The 26,406-nt window shown below is 40.1% G+C and overlaps 1 protein-coding gene across 17 annotated transcripts in view; it reads right to left on the bottom strand.

Moving 5' to 3' along the window:
* Positions 1-1,208: 1,208 nt before the first annotated feature.
* ZBTB20 (zinc finger and BTB domain containing 20) overlaps positions 1,209-26,406 on the bottom strand; it is a 473,540-nt gene continuing 448,342 nt past the window's right edge. For 16 of the 17 annotated variants that reach the window (XM_090150619.1, XM_090150595.1, XM_090150632.1 and 13 more), the window contains one exon: positions 1,209-26,397. In XM_090150619.1, coding sequence (XP_090006745.1) covers positions 25,979-26,397 — 419 coding nt within the window. In that variant the 3' untranslated portion in view covers positions 1,209-25,978. The remainder of the gene's footprint in view (positions 26,398-26,406) is intronic. The other variant, XR_016471235.1, reaches the window with a different exon arrangement.

Below are 26,406 nucleotides of genomic sequence, written 5' to 3'. Positions count from 1 at the left end.
GATATTGCAACTCATGGGTGAATTGGTACTGCAGGGAATGCTGTAGGAGCAGTATGAAAAGTTAAGAATGACATTGCTATGAAAATGGCAGGGCTCAATCGGCAGTGCTGAACAGTAGGGCTGAATGGTGCTGTTGACATCTTTTGTCATTTTTAATATGTAATATTTAACAAAATTTGCATCACTTAAAAATTTGTTTTTTAAAGCTGCTGTATTGTAACACTGTTCCGTTCTATTCAACCACTTCTCTGTTGCATGCAGTGTCTGTATGATTTTGACCATTCTAAGTTTAGTTCTGTAGCAAAAATCTTTGGTGAACAGCATGAACATACATGCTCGGGGAGAGTAAGGGATCTTTATTTACTTTTTTTATATAGTCAAACAAAAGGACTGAGGACTAGTCATGGTGAATAAAATCAAATCCCGAGAAAACCACCAAAGACCCTTCAGAATGAGTACAGATCCCACCAGTCCCAGGGAGAACTTCACTCTTTCAATGTGAACGAACAGGTAGAATCTGTTTCAGGCATTTGGGGTGGGCTGGGAAGTGATGGGTCTTGTTCTCACAGCTCTAGTGCAAATCCCTTACAGTTAGCCAAGTGGGAAATCCTTCATCACACCCCAGAACGGCTGAGTTTGGCAGGGTCCATCTGGTCCAACCCAGCGTTGGTTGCTTCAATCCAACTCAAGCAGGGCCACTCAGAGCAGGGTGCCCAGGACCACATCCAAAACTCATTTCACCTATAGCAAACTCAAACACCACATCCCAGCCTTCCAAGCACACGGCCCCAGCAGCCATTCCTGGTGCTGGTCAGACTTAACGGCAATCACACCGGGATCCCCCAGAGAAAAACAAATGCACAAAGACACCCGTCATGTTCTTTTGTCTTTTTTTTTTTTTTTTTAATTATTCCTTCATATTCAAACTTCACAAACAGTGTGAACTTGTACAATACCTCAGAAAGTGAAACTTACAAAAAAAGTGCTGGTAACATTAAAAAAAAAAACAAAACAAAAAAACAAACATCATTCTTAGCAACATCAATTACTCTTCCACACAAAACAGAAACCTTGTAAAATTTATTTCCGTATTTTTTTAAGGCGTAATACTTCCGTATAAAGTATATGCAAGAGATAAAACTTCACAGTATTCCAAAATGTCACAATAATAATAATAATAATATAGTATAATGAAGCGCTACAGTTAATTTTCTTTTTTTCTTTTTTTTTTTCCTGTTTTAAATAACAAATACAAGTCACAGGTAAATATACGTGAGAAAAATACGAGGCTAATATTAAATGGCAGGTAAGGATACTCTCACTGTAAGAAAAAACTGGCAGGATGTGTGTATTTATTCTATATTTTAAAGCACTTGATAGAAAAGGCGTATGCAAGGTATTTATTTTTTTTTTTTTAACAATTTTCTATTTGCTTGTTTTTGATAACTGACATACCATTTACAGAGTATAATGAGAGAAAAAAAAGGAACTTAACCCCTCAAAACTGTTGACCTGCTCTTCACATCATCACAAACCATGTTTCTCCAGAGATGTCTGTATTGCGGTGCACGTGTGGAGCGTGGCGGGCAGGCGAGCAACAATGTGAGCGAATGGGGCTCAGTGGGGCCACATCCACGGGTCTCCATGCAGGCAAGGCCGCTGCTGAATGCAGGGAGTTGCTGGCGTGGAGACCCCGGGATGCAGCCTGAGGTGCAGCTTCCCATTCATTCCACTCTGACTGTTGGGAATTTTCCTCAAAACGAAAGCGCCCCATTTGTTCCCCTCCACTGCTCACCAGCTTTGCCTTCCCCTTTTCTCCCTCCATGAAACAGAGCAAAGACTGACCCAGAAGTTTCCACCCAGGTCCCCGCTGATGCCATGAGGAAGGGGAAGGTGATGGTCTCATGCTCAGTCCTGTGCCACGTTGTGCAGAGTGGCCCCACACGCCCGCACATCTCCACTGGCAGCCACCGCTCAGCCCATGGGTAACAAAAAGACAGCAGATAGCATTAACACATCAGTAAGGTGCTCAAAGAAAAAAAGGTGGCTCCCACTCTTGCACTCTTGGCATGGGAAAGCCACGTAAGGTGCTTCAAAAAGGTTTTTTTTTTCTTTTTTTTTCTTGCTTTTTTTTCTTGTTTTTTCTTTTTTTTTTCTTTTCTTTTTTTTTTTTTTTTCAGTTTCAGACATTTTTAAAAAAAGGACTGATCGAGCATGTGGTACGTGAGAGCAAGGCCGAGAGTTTTGAGACTTCTGACATCCTCCATAAACAAAAGCTTCCTCAGGGCAGGATGCATTTCACTTTGTTTGCTTTTTCTTTTGCAGGTGGATCAATTTAAATGCAATTTTTTTTTTCTTTCATATAAAACAAAACAAAAAACAACATAACCAAACAACCCAATGTAAGAATTAGTGTAAAAGTCAAACTGTGTTATTGGGCTGAGTTTTTGTTTTTGTTTCTGTTGGTTTTGCCCATTCACTCAGTTAGCACCGTTCCTTTTTATTCCGGTTACAACCCAATTCCTCCTGTAATTATTGTATATACAGAAAGGACCAAGTAGTTGCTTTTGTTTTTTGTGATCTGTTTCAAGAGCCCAACATAATTCCTCTGCTGCTGCTGTGTTTGTGTAGCATCTGGTTTCATGAGCTTAAGGAGAAAGATTACAGTTATAACTGCTGATAGTTAAGGTTGACGTGTGTGCTCGTACGTATACACATTGTTCTATACATACACACTGCATGGAGTACATTTCAACTGGAGATAAGGTGAACTGGGTTCAAACACATATGCACTAGCTTCCCCTATGCATTTGAAACAGTCTGGAGCTTTGATTTGATTTTTTTTTTTTTTTTTAAAGTGCATTTAAAGCAAAATAACTGGCATTCACATGCCCCATGGAAAACACGATAGTGGTGGAAAGCTCAACTATGCGGAACTCCTTGACTCGACAACACCAAAAGCAAATGGGGCAGTGACAGGCCTCAGTGTAGGCAGCTATTCTTGGGCAGCACCATTGGCAAGGAGGGAAGGCAGGAGGTGGCAGAAGGGAAATTGCTTGAGAGCTTGAGCATTTGAATGTCGGACATAGCTGTGTCATTCCCAGTACAGCTTCCACTGTGGTGATCACTGACCTCTGTCTTACAGGTGCATACGTCTGACTCTCCCTAGCTCTGGCTGTCATCGATACTTCCGTGTGTGTGTCCCAAGTGCCAGCATCTATTAGGAGTAAGGCACTGCTGAATTTACAGTTTTACAAAAGATGCAAAATAATGCAACCCTAACAATCCCAACTGCCCGCAATGCTTTCCTCCCTCCCTCTCTCTTTTCTTTTTCTTTTTTTTTTTTTGAAATATTGCATGTGATGTAGTTTATACTAAGTGTGTCAAAATAGTGTGTCAAAAGGCCTTGGACAAATGTCTTAAGTCTGTCAGCACCAAAGGTTGGTTGGATTACACCCTTCCTCTGAATATGCATGCACATGTGCAGACCATTAATGAGATACACCCATTGCTACCCTGCTACTCCTCATTGTCCTTAGAGCCTGACCTACAGAGTATTTCCTAGTCCCTCATCCACAGCATCTTCATTTACTGGCTCCTTGATGGAAACGATGAAAGGACATTTCTTTGCCATCACTCAGCAGCATGGGTAGATGGTCCTCCTGCTGGGTGGGCACAATCTGAAGCTGCTTTGCACCGATTCTTAAAACTAGGAAAAGCCTCCACAATGCAGCTTTCAAGTCTGCAGAGAGGGCAGGGGCAGCTGGTTCCATGTCTTTCCAACCTGGCCTCATGTGCACAAGAGCAGCTGTGGGTGGCAAGCCACTTTTTTCAGTGCTAAAGTGCTATTTCCTATCCATAGTTTTGACCTGGGAATAAGCCATGCTCCAATAACAGAGTGGGATTTCTTGGCCCTGAAAATACCGTAGCCTGTCCATCATAACATGCATGTGCTGTGGCAGCTGGTGTATCCTTCTTCTGCTAAAACACTGAAAAATGATCCATCAACTCCTTTCCCTGAGCCAGGATCTCACTGGCTCCTCTCACCTTTTACCAAACAATAGGGTTGTCTGTAAAGCAGAGAATACAGAGAAAGTAAGAAAAGCAAGCAGACAGTGGGGATTATAGCAAAGAAAGCATGAGACCAGACAGTCTAGTACTTCACTGCTTGGCTGGTCAGTTGAGCCACCATCATTAAAATCATCTGAGGTTAAAGGAATCTAAACTACTGAGGACTGGGTTTTTTGAAAGTGACACAAACCTTGGGCAGGAATTGAGTTGCCTTTTTGTCTTGTAGTGGTTTAAAAGTCATCTTGATAAGGCCACAAACTGCATTGGTTTCCTCGATATAACTGCTTGTGAATGACATGAACCCCAATAGAGTGAGCGTTTCACTCAGCCAGGACAGGAACCAGAGTGAAAAGCCATCCCATGCCTGCTAGGACTAATTCATAGGAGAGGGGACCATCAGAGGAGGTGGTGGCAGAGGGTGTCTCTCTGCCACCCTCTGCCAGGGAAGACGTGCTATTTGTTGAAAGGGAAAGGAGTTAATAGCTCTCTCTGCTCCCCTTCTCCTCACCACCACCTCGATGTTTTGCTGGATGCCTGCAGACAAGCAGCACTCCTTAACAGCCTCCTTCTGCATCTTGCGTGTGTAAGGTGGGGAAGGGGAGAAGGTTGGCATAAGTACAAAACTGGAAAAAGAAGGCACATGATTTTACTCAGTCCTGACTGAACCCACATTTTGAAAGCAAGGGCAGTTTAGGCGGAGGGCAAAAAAAGTGCTCAGTGGAGCAGATGCTCACTGAGAAGAAATCTCAGGGCAAAGGAAGAGGGACAATAAAAAGGAAAGGCAGGAGAAATGAAGGCCACATTCAGCTTTCTGTCTGCTTGACAGTCTCAAGATTTGGCTGCATTATTGTCCAGGAAGGAAGAGTCTGGTTGGTCTAGTATATAGCCCAGTTACATATCTCCAGTTTTTTGTTATGGCTGTTGGTGTATTCCTCCTTCCCTTTTCTCTGGTCCCATGAGTGCCTGGAGCACTGCTCTTCAATCTTATTAAGAATATTCTTCCAAACTGTGTACACCACACACCTCTCCGGCCACCTTCAGCCTCTACTTCTCCTCAGATCCAGAACCACTGATCATACTGAGCAGCACTCCCTGCTGCTCTGCCCACTGATGGGATGCCAAAAAAGCTCGTTGGCAACTGTAAGGGCAAACTATCCCCAAGGTTTTGGTTGGCTTGGGTTGGTGAAGCTGTCCCAAAAGCCACTGTTTTGAGGATGAGCAAGCTAGGGGAGCTGCTTACTGAGGAACTGGGATGCCATTTACAGAGGTCATCATGAGCATCTCAGCTCTCGGTTGCTTAGCCCCTTGCACATTGCCAAGTCTGCTGTACCACAAAGTCTTCTTCCCCTGCAAGCCCTTCTCTTTCCTGTGGTACAAATGAGAAGAAGTAGAGCTGACGGTCCGTATATGGGATTTCCAAAACATTGTTTGTATTTTTCTGTCTCAAAAATGCATCTAGTTTCTCTCCCTCCCACCATTCCCCCCAGATTTGCTCAGGAAATCATAAGGCAGAGTAATGAGAAGCAGGATCACCAACAGCTCTATGAAGACACAGGGTGGTAAAATGCTTCCACACAAACTCACAGTCCAGTGTTTGTGACATTTCATAAATAACTTTTTTTTTTAAAAAAAGAATAACACAAGAACAATCCCTTTACTTACTCATCTGAAACAAAATAAACAGCAGTGGCTACAAACTTCTTCTCGTAACAATTACAAAAAAACTCCCAACAATACAATCCCCCAACTTTTAACACGCGCCTTGAATGTTTTATTTTTTTTTAAACCTCAAAACTGCAGCATATCCTTAAGGGCAAACTTTTCAATTAGTTTTTTTTTCTTTCTTTTCTTTTTTTCTTTTTTTTTTTTTTTAAATAATGTGTTCACCAAAAAGAAAAAAAAATTCCACAAAACAGTCTTGTACCAAGAAAATGCATTCAAAAATAGAAAATACTACACAACAAAAATATGTACCCTTCCTTTCCAAAAGAGTCTTCACAAAAATGTAGAAAAATGCCAACCATTTTTTTTCTTTTCCTGAACACTTAACTTTCAACCTAGGGCACAAGTATTTATTGACTTATAATGTCTGTTTTTGCATAAAATATGGAAGATACAAACCAACTATCAGGACTGTGAAGTTACAAAAAACAACACATTATTCTCCCCACCCCACATTCCCTCCTTAGAAAACAAAACAGAGAAAGCCAATGTTTCAACGACTGATTGAATGCCATCGGGCTAGGAAAATCATCAGCTGATATGGGGATTGAAAGATTCTGGCATAACAGGAAAATCATCTGCCTTTTAAAAGGCATGCTCTTTGCATTTATTCCAATGCGCATCTGTCCCGCTGGGCTCAAATGGCCAGGCACTGGGAGACAGGACACAGCCAAGTATGGGACCAGGGAAGAATTTGGGGTGTGGAGCCCCTGGATTGTATGCATGTGTCTGCGTGTTTTACTCGCAAAAGAACCAGAGCCATTTTGAAAGACAGAGAGGATCTTTCCATATGCCTTAAAAGTGCAAGGGCAATTTCTGGATTATAGTAGTTAAATACGCAATGTTTTACTACGCTTACAAGTCAAGTCCATTTTCTGGCAAAGGCAGGGCTCTTTGACCAGGGTCAATCAGATTGGCTCACGGCTGGGAGCAGGTAACAGTGGAAAGCTGGTAGGCAGTAAGTGTCACGCAAAGGTGCATCCAGAACTGACTTATTCAGTGGGAAAGTGTTTTGCTACCTCAAACACGGTTTAATGTGTATTACGTGATTAACACAGCCAAAAGACCGACATCAGTAACATCTAGCAGTAGGTACAATAGGAAAGGCAGCTGTACCTCGCACGCGTGGCTAAATCCATCTTTTTTTGTATCTCCTTTGATTTCATTGCAATTACATCTGCTTGCACAAGGGATAAATTTGCCCCATGTGGTTTTGGATTTTATGACCATTGGCCAAGTAGAAGCCCAGCCCTGCAAAAACATTGTGCTTAAATATTCCAGATTGCAGAGCTGGGATCAAAGAGGCTTCTCCCTTCCTTTGTTTGAGATTGATTGTTTTCCTTCTAGCATATATTTTAGAGGACGCTTCCATTGTAAGGAAGAAGAGGGGAGCTTTTTCTTAGCTTTTTCCACTGCGTGGCTGTGTGTTTTCCTTTTTTTTTTCTTTTTTCAGTTTTCAAATGGCAAAAATTGTTTGTGTTTACTTCCAGTGCATTTCTTTCTCATGAATTCAAAACAAAAAGGAAACATTATTTTTCTCATCCTTCAAAATGAAAAAACAAAAACAAACCGGACCATACAATACAATAAAATCAGGCATTATAAAAGACAACATGATGTGCAACAGCAATACCAAAGAAACAAAACTTATATATAATATATATTAGGATACAGGTACGAATGAGCCAAGAAAGCTACCTAACCCCACTACTGGATGATTGGTAAGCATTGGTTAAGAAATAGGTAAGGCTATTCTGAGATTTTTAACTTAGCACAGTTAACCACTGCTTCTCTCACACCTTTGCTTCCTGTATTTTTCACCTTTCACTCACTGTTCTTCTATGTCTTGAAACTGATTTTTTTTTCTTTTTCATATTTTTTGGTCTACAGTAGAATTACATGTTAATAACAACAGCAAAACAACACCCAAGTTCATTGTGAGAGTAAGTTGGTGCCACATCCATGATGCAGAATTGAGGAGACAGACAACGGAACAACTGCATTCAGTTTTTCACACACAAAGCATATTTGAGGGCAACAGCATAGTTGATCAGAACAAGTTTGGAGCAGATGCTGTAGGTTTGCAACTACACCAGCAACCAGAGCCCAGCCTCTTGCCTTTACCGGTGTCCTAAAGGACAACTGTAGCTCAATTTGCTGCCCAGCTTTGCCATACTTGTCACCTGGAGCAAAGGTTGACCTGACATCCACTCACTGCTAATTGCACTCCTGGTTTGGTGGAAACCAAAAAGGAAAAGGTACAAGACTCCTATCTGGGGCCAAGGTTGTGACATGGTCACCTTGGCTGATCTGACAAACCACCAGCTAGCATAGAAGTAGGATAAGTCAGGGAGGGCACCTGGCTGGCTGGCTGGCCATTTAGGAGTAGTCTAGAGTCAAACTCAGACTGCTGAAGTTGAAGTGACAGATTGCTCAGCCTTCTCCATTGGGGAAAAAAGTAATGAACTCTAACAGGATAGTCTGGGATCATTCTGTTAGCAAAAACTCTCTAAGTTCAACAGGGATGAGAAGGCATACATTCTCTATTGCTTTAGAATCATCTTTGTAAATGTCAGCATCACCAGCCACCAGAAGCATGTTCCCTACAAACTTAGCCATAGCACTGTGACTGAAGCTCCATCATAATTCCTCTTTTTTTTTTTTTTTCCCCCCACTGGAACTTCTGAAACATAATATTTTCTTAAAGGCTAAGCTATACACTTACTATAACATTGAAAACATCACTAGAATCTTACTGAACTGTAATTAAGCCACGCAGTCCCAGCAAATTCTCAAGCTGATCCTCAGTAGTGTTTGTTAGTGTCTAGCAAAGGAACATACAGAAAGTAGCTATCAAACAGCAAAGGGAATTCTGTTTTGGATCTAGCCCACTGGCCAAAGTGATTTTCATTCAAGAGAAAAGGTGCAACAATGAAGCAGGATGAAAAATGGAGGAGAATTATGGAAGTTAGTTTTTCTGCATCTGGAGAAAAAAATAGGACATTAAGTTATGTGGCATCTCTAATCAGCAACATATGTTTTGGCTTCTTAAAATGAACCTCAAAGTTATCCTTGGTTTCTCAGTCAAGCACTGTCTACGTGGGGCTTTAGTACCATGCTGAAAAAAATGAGTTTGTGCTATATTTAAATGCATTTTCTGTTAAATTAGTCTCAAACTGACCATGTAAAAAGGAACAACCTGTTTAAAAGCCATTTAAAGCTGTACAATCACTGTACGACTATACATCCAGGAACTGATCTGGTTGAGCACTGTAACCAAGCAAGAACAGAGGCTGGAATGTGGCTTTTAAAAATGGTTTGGTTCTTCTTTACATGGATGGGATTGGTTTTATTGAAACTGAGTCAGAAGGAATCAGGTTTAAACAGGCTGAATTCAAACCCTGTTGGGGTGCATGGCTCAAAGCCCACTTCTTCAGGTCGCAGTACTTTAAAAAAACAAACTAGTGCAAATGGCATCTTATCACAGCATTGCAAGCATGCAGTGTTCCTCTCCTTGTCCAAACACAGCTGACATCAGGTACCCCACAAGGGAGGAATATGCAGCAATCAGTCAGCCAGAACAGCTCAAACTACAGAAGTTCTTTATTTTACCACAGCAGGAAAGGCACTCTGGACACAGCAGGCTCAGTAAATCCTCAGCTTCATTTTTCTGGGGGAGTAGTCCACTATTCCTCTTTGACAACGCAAATCCACTCTGACAGTAGCAATAAATGCAGCTGTTTTATGCAAGAAAATAAAACAAAAACTCACCTAAACTAAAAGGGGGAGTATTGGCTCATAACCAGAACTAACTTCAGTAGACAGACTCTATTCCCTCCCATATCATGAACCTGTAGCTATAACTACTCACATGGAAGTAAATGCCACTTTACAAATGAAATGTGCTCTCCAGCCACCATATTATGCTGGCTCTCAAACGAACTGTGCTTTTGTTGGGTGACCTCTGCCTCATTACTGGAAGAAGACCTTCCAGGATTCCCACAGATGGCTTGGAAAGAGACCATGTGTTCCACTGAATTGCCTGCTCTTGAGGGAAGAGCCATTCAGTAGTTCACCTGGCACCATATCAGGGGTTATCTCCAGCTCTCTTCCGGCACTTCCAAGCCAGGATAGATGAAATCTAACAAAAAATGGAAATCTCAGAGTTTCTTAGACAGACACATTCCTAACCATTAAGTTTCTTCTGCTTCCAGACAGGCTTGCTCATCTCACCAGCCTCAGGTATTATTTCTACTCCAGTTCTTGCTACTTTTCTTGAATGAGGCAGCCCAACAATGACCAGCAACAGTCAGCTCTGTGCTGTGCAGTAAGGCCTGCACTACTTGATACTAATGATGCCAAAAGGTCTTAGCTTCAGGCCTACAGAGAAACTCAGGGCATGAGTAGACTTTTGAACACCCAATTACTGTAGGCTATCCTTAGGAACTGGATGCTTACCTCCCCTCTTTTGTTCATGAAACCTCTGTGCACTTTAGACAGGTGGCCCCTGCACTGCAGATGCCCTCATGTTTTACACTTCTCTCCTAGTTGTTATACAGAGCATTATTCATGATTCTACTTTATCTTCTGGCAAAAGTTGTAATTATAATTTTACTGAAGAGATCAACACAAACTTTTGAGAGTTTATAGATCACAAAGAGATACAGCAAAGATGGACCTCGCTGCACATTGCCATTGCTTTCTTTTTTCTTCTATTATCCTTGCTACAGGGCTGATGACCAAGATATAGGCCACCATGAATCATGATTGTAAAAACACTATGCTATGAATTCCATTTGTTTCCAGCCAGAAGCCTTTCCCATGCTTCACTATTTGTTTGAGTAGAGAAATCAGACTGAAGATCAAAAAATGCCAGAGAGTATCTTTGTCCAAGCAGGAATATTCCTTATTGTACTGAATTCCACATCACGCTTTCTTGTCCACTAGTCCTGCCTGCTCCTTCTGCCCCTAAGGCTTGACTGCAACACTTCTGGTTGAGTGTTCAGAATGACTTTATTGCACCATTCCCATAACAACCTTTGAAAAAAGAGCTTTTTTTTCAGTGACCTTCCCCTTTGGTAAGCCTATTCTGTGGCTTCACTTCTTGAGCTGGGAGATCATACTTATATCCGAGGGATACTAATCACAGCCAAATCTCTCTGAAGAGATCCCATCTGACAAGGCAGATCCTGAGCAGATTTTGAACTAGAAACTGATATTTTCATATTGATGCCTTACTCTGGATTTATGCTAAGTAGTTCCCTTAATTCTCTCACAGCCACAAAGAACACTCTCTAGGAAAATGGGGGGAAAAAGATCCATAGCACTCTGAATTCTGTGATGCCTTTTCTGTTTCTGTTATAGTGCTTTTTGTTACTCTTATTTTTTTATTTTATTTTTTTTACAGAAGCTATCCAGTACAGCTATCTCAGTGTCTGACTAGTTGCTTAAAGTAAAGGTAGCCCCAGTTCTCTTTCAACTTGGTCAAGTCTGTGATACATCTGATTTCTGTGCCCGTCCCTTTCTCCTTTCCCTTCCTGCTTAATTGGCCCCTTCCAATCCCACCACATGTAAATACATTTCAGTAGTGCAATGCAGTGCAGTGCAGTCATACTTAGTGCAAAAATAAAAAGCCTTACCCAGACCAAAAAAGCACAAACTCCCTCCCCACCCCACCCAACCCCAAGAAATCAGCTCTCAGTAAAAGTATACGAATGCCCCCAAACAAAGGGGGATTTGCAGTCTCCCAGCCACACTTTCACATGCCTCAATTTCTCTCCTCCTCCTGCTCAATACAGAGATCTCATTAGAAGATGGGATAATTATCGAAAACATAAGAAACCAAATGACTGAAAATGGAAAGGAGACAACATTTTCTAGGGGCTGCAGAAAGAAGAGAGAACGAAATGGATACAGCAAAAAGGTCAGTAGTGGTTTTACACAAACTTGTCAGATGCAAAATCTGCAAGGGTACACCTTGCAAAGGGCATGTGTAAGTGTGGATAAAAAACCAAAAATCTTCCCTGTTCCAAATATACAGTCTTCAACAGTGCCCAAGCTAAGGTTCTGTAGTGCAATCAACTTCTCAAAGTGGCAGCTCTCTGGCCACCCTAAAACAAATGGACAGATCAACACTAACTTCAGTTTTCTCCCTCGCACGCAGTCACACGTGCATGGAAAGTTCCCTCCCTCACCTTTGAAATACACAAGCAGTATATATAAAGGATTTTTTTCATAGGTCTTCTAGAGCTATGGTGACAGAAGCAGGAATTTTAATGACAGGCATATAAGCTTTTACGTACCTAAAACTGAAAATACATAGGAAAATATTATGAAGCTCACTAGCAACAAAGACAAGGAGGTTACCGGATCCCAATCAGCCTATGCCTCCCCTAGTTTATTGATCTGTTTCAATAAAACAACATCTGCCAGGGCTTGCCACTCACTAAAGTATCACTTGGAAAAACATAATAAAGACCATGGGGGTTTCATCAGTACTTGGAGATTAATGTCGGTTTGGACAGCCACAAGAGCTTCCATCTAGCACTCATAACAATGAGAAAGGAGTGTGGGGAACCTCTAAAATAGTGTAAGAGGCCACAGTGGGGGAAGAAGAGGAAGAAAGGGAAATGTATAAAAAGAGAAACATACTAGGGCAATCCTGCTGCTGCTATACAAGTCTGTCTTCAATTGCTTAGTATGTAGAGGAATATTGCATGACGCTTCATCTAGGCTCAGGCACATGTTTTCTCGTGTCTTCTCCCTTTTCTCCCATTCCCAATCCCTTGTTGAAAATTGCAGCCTACCTAGAACGTAAACAAAAGCAAACACCAGCAAATAAACCAAAGCATAAATGAGAAACAAGTTCCTCCTTTTTCTTTCTCTTGCAGAAACATAAGAACCATGCCCTTGAGTCAGATGCACAGATACACTCTGTTTTGGTCTAAAGATTAAGAGGCCTTCAAGTGCACAGAAAGAAGCAAGGAACCAAAGAGGAGTCTAATTAACAGTATGGGGATCCTGAATATTCATCTCCAAAGCAGAAAAGTGCCAGGTCACGAGAACATTTGCTATTTATTTTTAGCAATGAGAATGTCAGAAAAAATAGAGACTGCAACTGAATTGCTAACTATGGGAAGGGGCCAAGCACCTAAACCCTCTGTCTCTGGGTTTCTGTGAGAAATAGAGCTGCAGCAATGTGTCCCATGTCAAAGCATGCACAAGACACAAAGCAGGTAACGCTCGCTAGCTCTTCTGTGGGGTCTATAAACATCAATTTAGCCAATATAACCATCAGCAATAATTTTTTCTCTATTGACTGTACTTTGAGGGTATCCTGTTCGTAAAAATGCCAAACTCATGAAAAACTATGTGGTCTCCCATCCATTCTCCTGCACACAAGATGCAATCGTATGTTTTTTAAAGGAAGTCTAAAGAAAAACATGATGTGTTCTCTGAATTTTGGGTTATTTTAATCAGACATTTCAAATAAACAATTTTATTTCGCCCAAATGATTACAGAACAAGGTACTGCAAGAAAGCCTCCTGATAAAATAGCCAGAAATGTAGAATCATTTAATTCCACATATCACTGCTGCAATGTCCCAGGGTCATAGCTCTCATTTACACCCCAAACACTTGTACATTGTTCTAGGAATAGAAGGGTGCCACAGCAATACTGTAAATTAGGGAAAAACAGTTGCTGTGCATCATGTATCTATGCTAGCTGTTGTGGCCCCCTATTTAATTATTTAAGATTAACATGCTATCTATCACCAATCAAAAGAGGCTATGTACTTGTGCACTTTTGGAATGAAGGACTCAAGGCTACTGGGAAGTGGTTGTCCTGCCCTGTATTCTGTGTATTTCTTATGACTGTTTAAGCCTCCCAGCAAGTAGCAGTCCCTTTAATCGTAGAGCCCTTAAAAATGGCAAAATCTGCCTGGTAGAATGAAATCAAATCTTAAGTCAGTTTTAGGAAGAGTGAAAACCTTGGGCAAGAACATTCTAAGTTATGGGGAACAGTCTTGTGACATCTTAAAAGATGTATATGAAATTAGTTCTTAGGACTATGCCTTCGGTAGGACTATATATGCTTTTGCAGTCTGAGAGGACGCACAAAGTCAACAAAAGAGTCTGTAAGTCACGTCTGCAGGATTTGGCCCAGAAAGCATTGGTCTATTCTGTTTTTGGGATTACATACAGCCCTCTCTGATGCTGACAAGAGGATTATGAAGGACATCCAGCCTGAGCTAAACAGCCTTTCTATCTTACATTTGGCAACAAAACCTGATTATGGGTGGAGCATAGGGAAAACCACCGATTTTTTTGTGCCATTGCAGTGTAAGAGTTTCTTTGAATCTGAACTTTGGAGCTAGGATCCAAGGGACTGAATGCACAATATATAAGGAACTGGGAATCAATGAAAGATTTAAAGGATCCTGAGTTTCACAGAAATCCAGTCTACATTCTGGTATTATGTCAAGGGAAAAAGGACACACCCCAAAAGACAATGAAACTTGCTGAAGATACTTGTGAACTAACTTAGTTCTGACACCAAAAACTAAAACAGTGACATCTCTTCCATCAATAAATAGGAACTATACATTTTAAAAAGCTAAAGATAGTCACATATGAATAAAAAAAGAGCAGCAGCAGATGCTGATGATTCAGTCTTTAAGTGGAGTGGGTGAAGAGCAAGTCCCTTGTATGGAGTTCAAAGATTCCTTTCTCTTGGAAGATCTCCCAGTCTTTGTCACAAGTTCCCCCAAGGCAGAGGGACCCTCCTCTTATTCAGCCTTGCAGATTTGAGCTTTAGAATCCCTTACTGTCCCTGCAAGCAGTACAGGGTAATGCTCTCTTAGTACAAGGTTCTCCCTCTTGCGGTGACAGTGTTACCTACTTCCACTGTTGCATTCCTCAAAAGCCTTATTCAACAGAAAAGAAGTGCAGAAGGGAGCTGGATAGTAATGCTATCATCTGCAGAAATATGGCTTGCATTAGCCCAGGAGGCCTACCTGGTCAGTGAGGAGATGAAAACAGAAAACAACAATGAAAACCACATAATAGGATAAAGCTAATACTTGGATAGAGTCTTCCCATTATGCTTATGCCGTTCAAGAAAAGTCTCCAACACAAGACTAGAAAACTGCAAAGCCAGTATCACCTTCTGTTTTCTCTCTCTTCAGAAAAACAGAAAACATGCACATACAAGTTTTGTAGAACATAACAATTCTCAAGGTTAGCGTTTCTTCAGAGAATGAAAAAGAAATGATACATGTTCAAAAAAGCAAGATTTCTGGATTCACAAATGACTGACTGTTGTTTATGTAAAATATATGTTAAAATAGTGTTCACCAGCTGATTATTTTGTTAGTTTCACTTTCCCTTAGGCAATTGTATCTGTACACACTGCATTCTAAAAGTACAATCTCTAGTGTGGATAATCTACCTGTTTGGTACCATCCTGTTTGTAAAACCACTTCTTAGCCTAAAAATATAAACTGTAAACTGTATAAGATGCAAAATGAGCGGTGGTGCTTAAAAAAGCACTAGGAAAAATAGAAGGCAACAAGGAAGTTAAATCAAGAAACATACTAACTAGTCATTATCCTAAATGAATTACTGAACCTTGCAAAGGATTAGCAGGGGAAGCATGGAATGGGTATGCAGCCATTTAAATGAGCAGACGTTCTCAGTGAAGGGAGAACACTCTCTACTAAAATATGTATGATTTAGCACTGAGTCAAAGGAAAAGGCAAAGACCATGGTCAGAAATTGTGGACCACTGAATCAGCACTCTGTTGCAGCAGCTAATTGGAATTAATTCGGGAAATGGCACCTTTGTGGTTTAAGGGACCAAAATAATCTTTTTGTAATAGGGCAAATTACTAGTCTCTTCCTTCCCTCACAAATGGATATACACAGAATAAAGACAAGCCAGAGTTAGAAATCACTGCTGGAAGACCATGACTTTTACACTGCGTGTAGAAACAAAAAGGATGTGGTAGTGGCCTCCACGTAAGTGCAAATGGCAGATGACAGGAGTCTGTAAAGACTGCCAGCTCCTGATGACTCCCGTGCTTGAAGTTCTCATGCTATAATCCCAAGAGGTGGCATAGATAAATCTTTCCCTCTTCTCTCACTCCAAAATCACCTTTAAGTTTACTGATTTGCAGTGACACAGATTTTCTCATTCTCAATGAAAGCACGGTTCATAATCAGTGTGACCATTTCTCATTTCTTCCAGTCTTTACAGTTAGAAGAATTAAGATACAATGAACACCTCCTCCACAACTCTCATCCACTTGATTTTGCACATTTTCATCTCAAATTAATATGCTGTTGACCAAAAGAATAAAGATCACCTGAGATGTAAGCAAACTGGAAAAGCAAACAAATTTCCAAGCTCTCATAAGTTTGGACTTGTACAAAGTCTGGATCTAGACTTGCTGCCTGGGTGATCTGCTGCAAAATGAGAGTGCAACCTCAAGGCATTAGGTTTGGGTGTTGATCAGTTTCTTCTGGGTTATTCAGATGTTGATACATTCCTAGTGACATTTTTTCAGCAGCTCCATGGTGAAATCCTAACAGGTCTGACTCAAAGCTCAGAACCAAATGGAAGATAACAAAGGCAACACTCAACACTGGAAAACTTTCCAACTGAAACTCCAACTTCAGGGAGGTGTTGTCCTTTGAAAAAGAAATGTTCAAGTGGATATGGAAAAATCTAATTGGAATATATTAATAGCGGTGGATGGAGGTATTTTGTATCCAATTCCTGTCAAAATCCACTGGCCACATTCAGAATGACTGTAAAAAACAATCATATTTCTTCTTCTTGGTGCAGGGAAGAATTTTAGGAAATCTTAAAACTTCAAAGAAATAGAATTTTGAAAGAGTGAAGGATCACTTCTGGCATTTTTCTCCAAGGCTAGTGGTAGTGGAAGAGGAAAGTCTGACAGATGCTTTTGCAAATGAAACAACAGGACATCTTTAAAGAGAGCAAATAGATAATCTTAATCGTTTTGATTAATTGTTCTTCTGATATGAGAAGGATTATCAGGGAACAACATCTAACTTTTAGTAGAACCTAATACTGTTTTACCTTTTCATAAAAAATTATTTTCCTACATTCTGCTACATAGAGATTTTTAAAAGCCTGAAAAAAAATACTTGTAAAGACAATAAAGAAGCAAATAATATGAAAAAGCACAATAGAGCTGTAATAATGATTGTTAAATGCTTCAAGTAGCTGCAGCAGTTGATTGGGTTGTGAATGATAAATGTGAAAATATTTTTTTCTATGATCATAGGCAGATGCAAAAGTTAAATGATTATACTATGTATATATATTGATATAGAATTGCTATATATATTGTGTACTGTATGTTCTAGCTTTCAGAAATACTGTATTGTAGTGTACTGTACTTACTAAGCAGATCTAAATAGCAACTTGTCATTTTCCACAAAGTCACTAGTACTGTTAACAAAAACCAAAAAGTCTATTTTCTCCAGTAAAAGAAATACATACTGTTACAGTCACAGACATTTTGACTATAGAGAGACAATGTACATTTAACCAAAGGAAAACCTCAAACCAAAATAAAAACCTCACCCTAAAATCATACAGCCAAAACTGTTGCATTTATCATCTTACTCAAACGAGGAAGGGAAATGCCACCAATATAAGAAAAGGAATAACATTTACTCAACTTTGTATGAGTGAAAATGAAAGGGGAAAAAAAAAACACACCCCAAACCATCAATTACCCTTTCTGTGACAATGAAAAAAGAATTCCAGAATAAAAAGAATAAAAAACTACTTTAGGGCCACACAATACCAAAGTGGGCAGCTGTAGCTTAACAAACTGATTCATCCTGCTAATGAAATGAGAGCAAAATGCGTTCCAGAGATCCTTCACTTCTCATGGAATACATGCTGACTACGCTCACCAACCATTTCCTTCTCCTTCTGATAATCTACCAGTCTTCTTGACACATTAAAGATGTTCCTGAAAAAGCTTTGGCAAAGACCAGAGGAAAGTTAATTATTAGTGGCTGTACATTCTGATTACCTTATTCATATTATTTCAAAAATAATCATAGCCAACATGTTGCAGAGTATATGAGGTGGGGAAAGAGCTGTTTGATATGGGTCTCTGGATACAAGAGGTTATTTTAGAGCCCATCAATACACTGTATTGCTAGCTGTTTAATGACTTGATAATTTTTTACTATCCTTTTTAATGTGGGCAAGACGAATGTTACATTATGTTTTGTTTGGGGCTTTATTTCTTTTTTTTTTTCATTTTATTCCCCTGTTAGGTGAACATGAAATTCAGTGAAAATGAGGGACTGCGCTCAACAATACAGCCCTAGAGTTTCTAGTCCCCTGGCTGTTCTCTTCAGCCAGCAAAACCTGCTGAGCAACACCACTTTATTTATATTGTAGCTAAATTCTGTCCAAGAGGCACACTTTAGCTTTCCCTTCTGGTACTAACAAAAATACACTGGGCCAGTTCTGGGAATTCTGTTCACGTTCTGAATAGAGGCAAACATTTTATTTGGGAAATATGTAGTTAAGTGCATTTGGCCAACCAAGTGCATTCGATGAATATATGTGTGCATGTATACTGTTTAAGCAGTGTACTACAGATTCATGTCAATGTTCCACAGTTAATATTGTAATTGCTGTTTCATTGGAACCCTTTCCCAATCCAGATCTAGCTAGCTAGCTACCTGCACATGCACACATACACATGCACACTCACACATCTATTTGCATGCACATGTGCACGGAGGACATATAATTTGGTTTTATTCAGAGATCCCATAGATACCAACAACTGTGCAACAAAAGAAAACCAAGAAAAAGACTTTTGGGGAAGAATAAGAAAAAAGCTGTGTTGTGTTTCCGGGCAGTTGCATGACTGTAGTCCTTATTCCTCAATGCACTGCTCCTCTCTAGTCAAACAGTAGATCTTCCACATGGGATACTTTTAGGGAACTCTGCAGTTGTCAACAAAGAACATGGAAATATCCAGGTGGCAAAAAGAAAAGGAGCAAAGTTAAAACAGAAAAGATGCCTAGCTAGATGCACAGACCTCAGAAACGTGTCTATCCATTTTGTAAGAATGGGACGCTGCAGAAACAGACAGCTGAGCACTACAGCATGTATTTAACAAAGCTCTGCACTTTCCTCAGTTGTTCTGTTAGAGCAGAACATGATAAAAATCACCACAAAGTCATATGAATGAAGTATGCAGCTTTTTGCTCATGTTATTAATTTGGTGGAGGAGCAAGATTTATTCTCCAGTGTTTTACAGGGAGCTGATGCCAACCAACTCAATAAAGACAGGATCACTTTGGAAAAGGACCAAACCTGTAGATGTAAGAAAAGGTAAGAAACAGCTGGAAATACCATCCAGCAAAAAGAGAACACCAGGAATCACTTCTTTACTTCTTTGCTTCCCTCTTATACAAGAAAACACAAAACAATACATTTCATATGAACAGAATGTTTTGTATAGAACTCTGCTACGTATACAAAACTTAAGTACACTATACTGCTCAGATGCATTTCTGTTTTAAGCAATTGTATTTGAAGCTATAGTGTTTTCATTTCCCAAAGAAGTATTTCACTGCTCTTTGCTTTTTGAAAAATAGCTAAGGACAGATGTGCAAATCGGGAGGTTAAAATCCAAATTCACCACGTTTTTGGAAGACCTTTCCACCCTCAATGTTATGCTTCTTATTTTTTGCTCCTTATTTTATTCTCCTTATTTCAGCTTACTTACTGCTTGTATTGCACTAGCAAGGGTTTTCATTGCATCTACAAAGTCAAGACTACAGCCTAGTAGTTTTTTTTGTGTGGTTTCTTTCCTAAGTCTTTCTTTAGTAGGGTTGTGATCACTTAGGGGCTAAATCCCACTGAGTGACAAGCCCCTTGGGAGCTGAGGAGGCTCAGAACCTCTCCAAGTCAAGTTCATCAGGGTGCACCTCCTTCACAAATTGTCACAGCAAGCATAACAACAAATCAAAGAATGTGAAAGGTAGCTATTTTGCTTTAGGCTGATGAGATGCTGTTTCAGTTAGGTTGCGTGCTGATTCACTTCTATCAGGTTTCTTTCAATAGATCAGAGGAGTTAGATGCAGAATTGAACGGGTGGGATTATCAGGTCTAATTTTTCTTGAGAGAACAGCCACCAGGTACTAAATTGATATTATACTTCTTCTTGAGTAGCAAGTCATCTTGAGCAATGAGAGCTGCAGGATTACCTTACCATAAGACTGTTGAAAGGGTCATAGTCATAAGCATACTGGAGATCTGATTATGTTTGAAATGTTTTTGGATTGGGCTCAGTGCTTATGCAAAGAGTATGTTTTGTGCCTTCCCCCTGCAAGGTTTGTTTTCTATACTAAGAGAGGCAGAACATGCTACAATAATACTAAAGGCAAGAGATCAGTAATTCCACCATGTGAACAATCCAGCATTACCTGAGCAGCTTAAGCATGACTGAAATCAGTCAGTTTGGGGTCAGTAAGAAGTGAGGGGGCTGATGAAGGTTATTATTCAACTTTTCTTTGGATGAAAAGAAATCAGAAAAAGAAAAATGGGCATCACTTAACAAAGAATCACAGAATGGCCTGGGTTTGAAGGGACCTCAAGGATCATCAAACCCCAAGCCCCCTGCTGCAGGCAGCTGCCAATCTCCATATTTAATACCAGGCTGCCCAGGGCCCCATCCAACCTGGCCTTGAACACCTCCAGGAACAGGGCATCCACAGTCTCTCTGGGCAGCTGTTCCAGCACCTCACCACTCTGTTGGTAAAGAACTTCCCACTGATATCCAACCTAAATCTTCCCTCCTTCAACTTAAAACCATTTCCCCTTGTCCAGCCATTATCTACCCTTTCAAAGACTTGACTCCCCTCCTGTTTGTAGGCTCCCTTTAGGTACTGGAAGGCTGCAATGAGGTCACTTTGCAGCCTTCTCTTTTCTAGGCTGAACAAGCCCAGCTCCCTCAGCCTGCCTTTGTAGGGGAGGATTCTTTGATTAAGAGCAAACAGAAATCATATTGTCTTAGCGCATTAAATGATACTTTTCTCTGTTAGCTTATGGTGAATTTGGGCTGGTTTTGAAAATATCTAACTGAATAGACCAGAAGTGGGCCTACTGGCAACAAGACAGTTATTGTTCCAAGCAGCTCCTGCAACACATCTATGTTTGTCTTCCCTATGAGAGACAATTATTGGGGGTTTTGTGAGAGAAGTGACAAGCTCAAAATGCTCATATTACGATTTCTAAATACTGGTATACTTTCTTATTTTCTGATTATGTAAGAGCTGTACTTTCCGTGCCTCTGCAAGAAATCTTGAAGGAGAACCTCACTGATGCACATGCCCAACATGCACACACACACGCAGTTGCTAGCTGTTCTCTACTTTCTGACCACTAGACACTGATCTCGTGATCCTGCATTCCTCGTGGATTCAGATTTCCCAAAGAGAGGCAGGCTTCAGGGGAATGGGCAAGAAAAGACAAATTTTGGTCATCTGATTTATGTTTTCATGGGATACAAGAACAACGGTGTTTCAATGAACAGCAACCAATTATAGAAAAAAATCATTTTCTGGTTAAATTGGGGCCATCTATCAATTAATAAGCTAGATCTTTGTAGGATAATGAGAATTATCTGCCACAATATACAATTTTTATATGGGATAAAAGGTTAAGGCCATCAATTATTACATCTTCAGGTTATAAACAGATATGTATCTAATAGGGACTACAATAAATCTTTTCCCTTAGGCTTACTACTTTGTAATTATCCAACATGGGTCTTAGAGACGGAACACCAAGAGAGGTGGAGCACAGGGTGAATCTGTGGCTGTCCCTATATTTTCAATTGACTTCATTAGCCTCAGCAGCAGTACGAGAAGGCACTTCCCTCTCATTTACCCCAAGGCTTCCTTCCACTTTTGCCGTGTAGAGAAGCTTTTATTTCTACTTTTGAATTTGTGCTGCATTTGATGCTGTTTTCCACTGCTTGAAGCAAAATAAGAAGAGGTTTAGAGAAAGTGAGAATCAGGTTCAAGGAATGCAGGATGTTGTGTGCTTCACGCATCATAGGGATGTGTGCTACTGTCCACTCTTGCTCATCTATGTAATGTCATTAGGTGTTTTGAAGGAAACCTTTTGAACATACTGGGACAGATGTACTCAAACACTGCCAACAGCAGTTTGTACATCACTGGGCCTAGCAATACACGAAACTGAATAATACTTGCAAAAGTCAGCTATTGTAGTTGTTTCCACATAGTATACAAATATTTCTATGGTCAGGAGGAAGTATTAGTAAAAATAATTTAACATTTTAAAAGACAAAGGGATCTACGTTTGAGCTCCTAAGTTCACAGAAGGGCGTTTAAATGCGTAAGTGACCTGATGAGCATTTTCAGCAACATTTGCAGGAAAACTGAAAGTTGCTCCATGTTTTACAAAATCTAGCCACTAGATTTTGAGCCCAGACATTTGACAAAATCTGTTTATATTTCTGTTTGTGAAGACCTTGGCCTAAGCTCTCTGTCAAGTGATTTAGAATTCAATTTATATGCCTTAGCTTTACTTTAAGGAGTTTACTTTTAATTGCCAACATTCACTCATTCGTAACTGATCTTTAATTCACTTTAAATTGATTATGCCCTGTAATAAATTTGCATTTCAAAAATGATGCTTTTTTTTTCATTTAAGAAAGGTTGAAAATTGAATAATTAAAATTTGTATAGGATTTCTCACTCTAAACTATTATTAGGATTTTGGTGGATGTAAACCTTGATTCTTATTTCCTGTGTACGGGCACCTCTTTTGGTATCAGAACCATATTTCAGAATATGCTACGTTTCGACTACAGTAGACCAGATTGAACAGTGGCAAATTAAACAGCTTTTCCCCAGACCTCAGATGGCAAATGAACAGCTACAAATTTTTAAGCCAGGCAAAATTCATGAATTCTTCGAACAGGAGAACATGAAACATTTCAATACTAAAGATCTCAGAAAACAAAAACAACCCACCTACTTTCCTCATGGAAACAACTTTAAATCATTTTGTATACGCTCATTATTCTATTCTCTTACCCACCCTGGTCTCTGCAACCTGAATTTTCAGATTTAGTATGCCTTCACACAGCAGATACTAGTTCTTCCTGCCTTTGTCTTAGGCTTAGTCTTTTCACTTCTAGCCTTACAGGTCAGCACTCATCTTACCAGCGCAGTTATGAAGACAATGCATTTTTAACTTGCCAAACTAATGTAGATACTTTTTGAAAATCCTTCAACTATCCAAATAAACTGGTGACAAAAAAGACGTTACCACATAGAAAGTTCATTTGCCCTGGCACTCGTCTCAAAGTCTCTTTATGCTGTGCAAGTGAGAATCAGGCCTTGGACACTTAGGATCTGCTGAACAATACCTTGCAGGTTACTGAAAGATTCCGAGACTGAAGTATCTGTCATTTTTTTCCCTATAAAAAATCAGAAATGGAAAAGGTCTAGAAGGTAGCAATGGGGATACTTGTTCTGAATACAGAAGCTGCGGGTACAAAGAACACACATTTTATGTGTAGTCCTATTGATTCAGTATTTAGAAAGTTGTCCAGCATAAAAGAATGTCTCATGTGAAATGCTAAGTGTTCACAAGCAAAGTTTCGTAAACTTAAGAAAGCTTAATTTAAGTATAGACACAAGTAAAAGCTAAACTAGCAGTTTTTCTTTTTTTTTTTTTCCTTTTTGCATATTTTTGTTAGGTGCTTCTTCTCTGCCTAAAATATAAAGTCCAGAGTGCAGCTGGTGCAAATCCTAGCTATGGATTTCAAGCAAGACAAAGACAGTGTCAGACACTGATCCAACTGAACTAAGGACCCATGTACTTTGGGAGTTGGCTTTGGGGGAAAATTCTCACAAGGATGCACAGAAGATGACTAGGGAGAACACTAGCCCAAATACAATAAAACAAAATACAAAACACCAACACATATATGCAGATCAGGAATCAACCTTTCACAGTGATCCTACATTCCTTGCATAGCTTTGCATATGCAGAGAATGTGGGATGTGGCCCTTAAGTTAGACATTTTTGCAAATGAAGAAGGGAAGGTCATATGCAATGGTAACATTTTAAGTCATTTTGGCATCAGCACAAACTACCAGGGGCAGGATCAGATTCCCATACAAATATGGAAGCTCTCTAACAAGCTTCAGGCAGGGATGAGAGAACAATGCAGTGTATTAATTCTCGTCCAGTGACCAAAAAGAAGGGGAATCCTAGTTATTACACACTTGCAAAAGTTTCATTACATTTGCAAAAATGAAGAAAAAAAAAAAAAGACTACAAATTCTATCATCCCCAAAACCAAGGGAATATTGAGAGAAAATCTCTTTCTCCAAAGGAATCTCCCTTCAGTGGAAATAAATTTTGAAATGGAACCAAAATAAGAAACAACAGAACATTGGTAAGAGCCAAAAGAGAACCACATAACTCAAAAACAAAGTAGAAGTATAAATGATACTGCAGGACGCACAAACTCTAGTAGATAAACCCACAGATGACTTCACAGAGCCCCTCATCGACCCAGGTAATTCTTGATTCCATTAGAAAAGAGAGAGAGAGAGAAAGAGAGAGAAATAATACTCGGAAAAAAAAAAATTAGGAAACATCCTTCCTCTTTTTTAAAATAAAAATCAAGATCATCTCCCCTCCCCCCTCTATCTGGAAGCAGGTTAGCTAACCTTAACAGTCTCAATTTAAAATAAAATATATATTTATATATATATTCATATATATAATAAAAGAGAAGATATTAGTGGCAGTGTACGCAAAACAAAAAAGAAAACAAAGAAAAAATTACTTTTAACAATCTCACTTTTTGTTTTTTTTTTTTTACACAAATACTGTTGTAAATATATTAAAAAAATCAGCATTCTATCTGGTAAACGTCACTTTTGCCCCTCTATAAAATTTTGAATTAAAAAAAGTCCCAATAACTTTTTTTTTTAATTATTCCCCTCCCCGCCCACCCTCTATTCCTCCTTCTTCCACAAGAATAAATCCTGATGCAACTTTTTTTTTTTTTTTTGCAAAGATTGTGGGAACTAACCCTTCTCTTGTACCTAGATCCATAGGTTGCAACCTCTGATATCTTTGATTTTCCTCTGTGTTTCTCTTTGCCTTCTGTGAAAGTCCCTCTTGATTGTGCTGAGGCCCTGGGCTCAGCGAAGACACTGAATAAATTACAAAAAGCCACCGTTGCTCGTTGTCTGAATCTTCTTGGTCTCTGCTGTAAGGTGGTGATGATATGGGAAAAGCAGCGGGGAGGGTGAGCCAGAGAGCGTGGGATGGAGCAGAATCCAGGTGAGGAACCTCTGATTCTTTTTCCTCATCCTGCAGGGACTCCACACTATCCAAGCCACACTGCCTTGCACTCCCCTCAGCCCTTTCGTGTGTTTGTGGGTGCATGTGAGTGAGAAAGCAGACACGTGGTGGAGACCAGCAGGGCCTTGGTTCCTCTGGTTGCTGCTCAACCAGAAGTAAAATATTCCACAGTTCTAACTGGATACTGTGAAGTCCAAAAGCGGTCAGCATTGTGAATTATGTCCATTGAAACACTGCGAGCGGTGTACTTATAACGACAGTAGGCCTTGTAGATTTTGTAATATATTTTGTTTTGTTTCTTTTTCTTTTTTTTTTTGTAGTGCTCTTCACAAGTGAGAAAAAAGAAATCTTTTTTTTTTTTATTTTTTCTGTCTGTTTTTTGATTTTTTATGATTTTTTTTTGTTTGTTTGTTTGTTTTTTGTAGTAAAGAAGGGTTGTATTTAGAGGCCAGTAGTTAGAGATCCAACCAGTGGAGCTCATGAAGCACTACCTGGCCTTAAGGCCACCATCCAAGGGAGGCTGGGAAAATTATTATTCACCCAGCCTCCGGAAATGTAATGTACCAGCAGGCAAAAAACAGTTCTTCATGTAGTACAAAAACAACAAAACGAAACGAACCCAAAAAAAGGAGGAAAATAAAGGTAAAAATGAAACAAAAATCATTTCTTAAATTCTAGTGCCATAGCTTTTTGTTGTTGTTGTTGTTGTTTCTATTTTTTGTTCACAACAAAGAGAGAGAGAGATTCTACTTATCCGTCTGACACATGCATCCTCATGTGGTCGTTGAAATGCTCAATTTGGTCAAACTTAGCTGGACAGACAGAGCAGACGTACGTGGTCCCCTCTGTGCAGGCCACCACCCCGGCAGGGACGGCCCTCGCGCCGGTGCCGGTGGCTCCAGGCGTGCCGTTGGTGGCACTGTGCAGAGCCACATGCCTCTCCAGCAGGGTCTTGTGGGAGAACTTCTTCTTGCAGATATAGCACTCATAGGACTTCTCCCCGCGGTGCAGGCGCATGTGCACATTCAGGGAGCTCTTCTGGGTGAAGCGCTTGTTGCAGATGCTGCACTGGTAGGCCCTCACGCCGGTGTGCGTCACCATGTGTTTGATTAGGTAATCCTTTAGAGAGAAGGAGCGCCAACAGATGCTGCACTGGTGAGGTTTCTCACCTGCTCATT

This window comes from Phasianus colchicus, chromosome 1, assembly GCF_987193195.1.
Source record: "Phasianus colchicus chromosome 1, bPhaCol1.hap1.1, whole genome shotgun sequence".
Taxonomy (NCBI): domain Eukaryota; kingdom Metazoa; phylum Chordata; class Aves; order Galliformes; family Phasianidae; genus Phasianus; species Phasianus colchicus.
The sequence above is the reverse complement of the archived record's forward strand: the minus strand, read 5'-3'. Positions and strand labels throughout refer to the sequence as shown.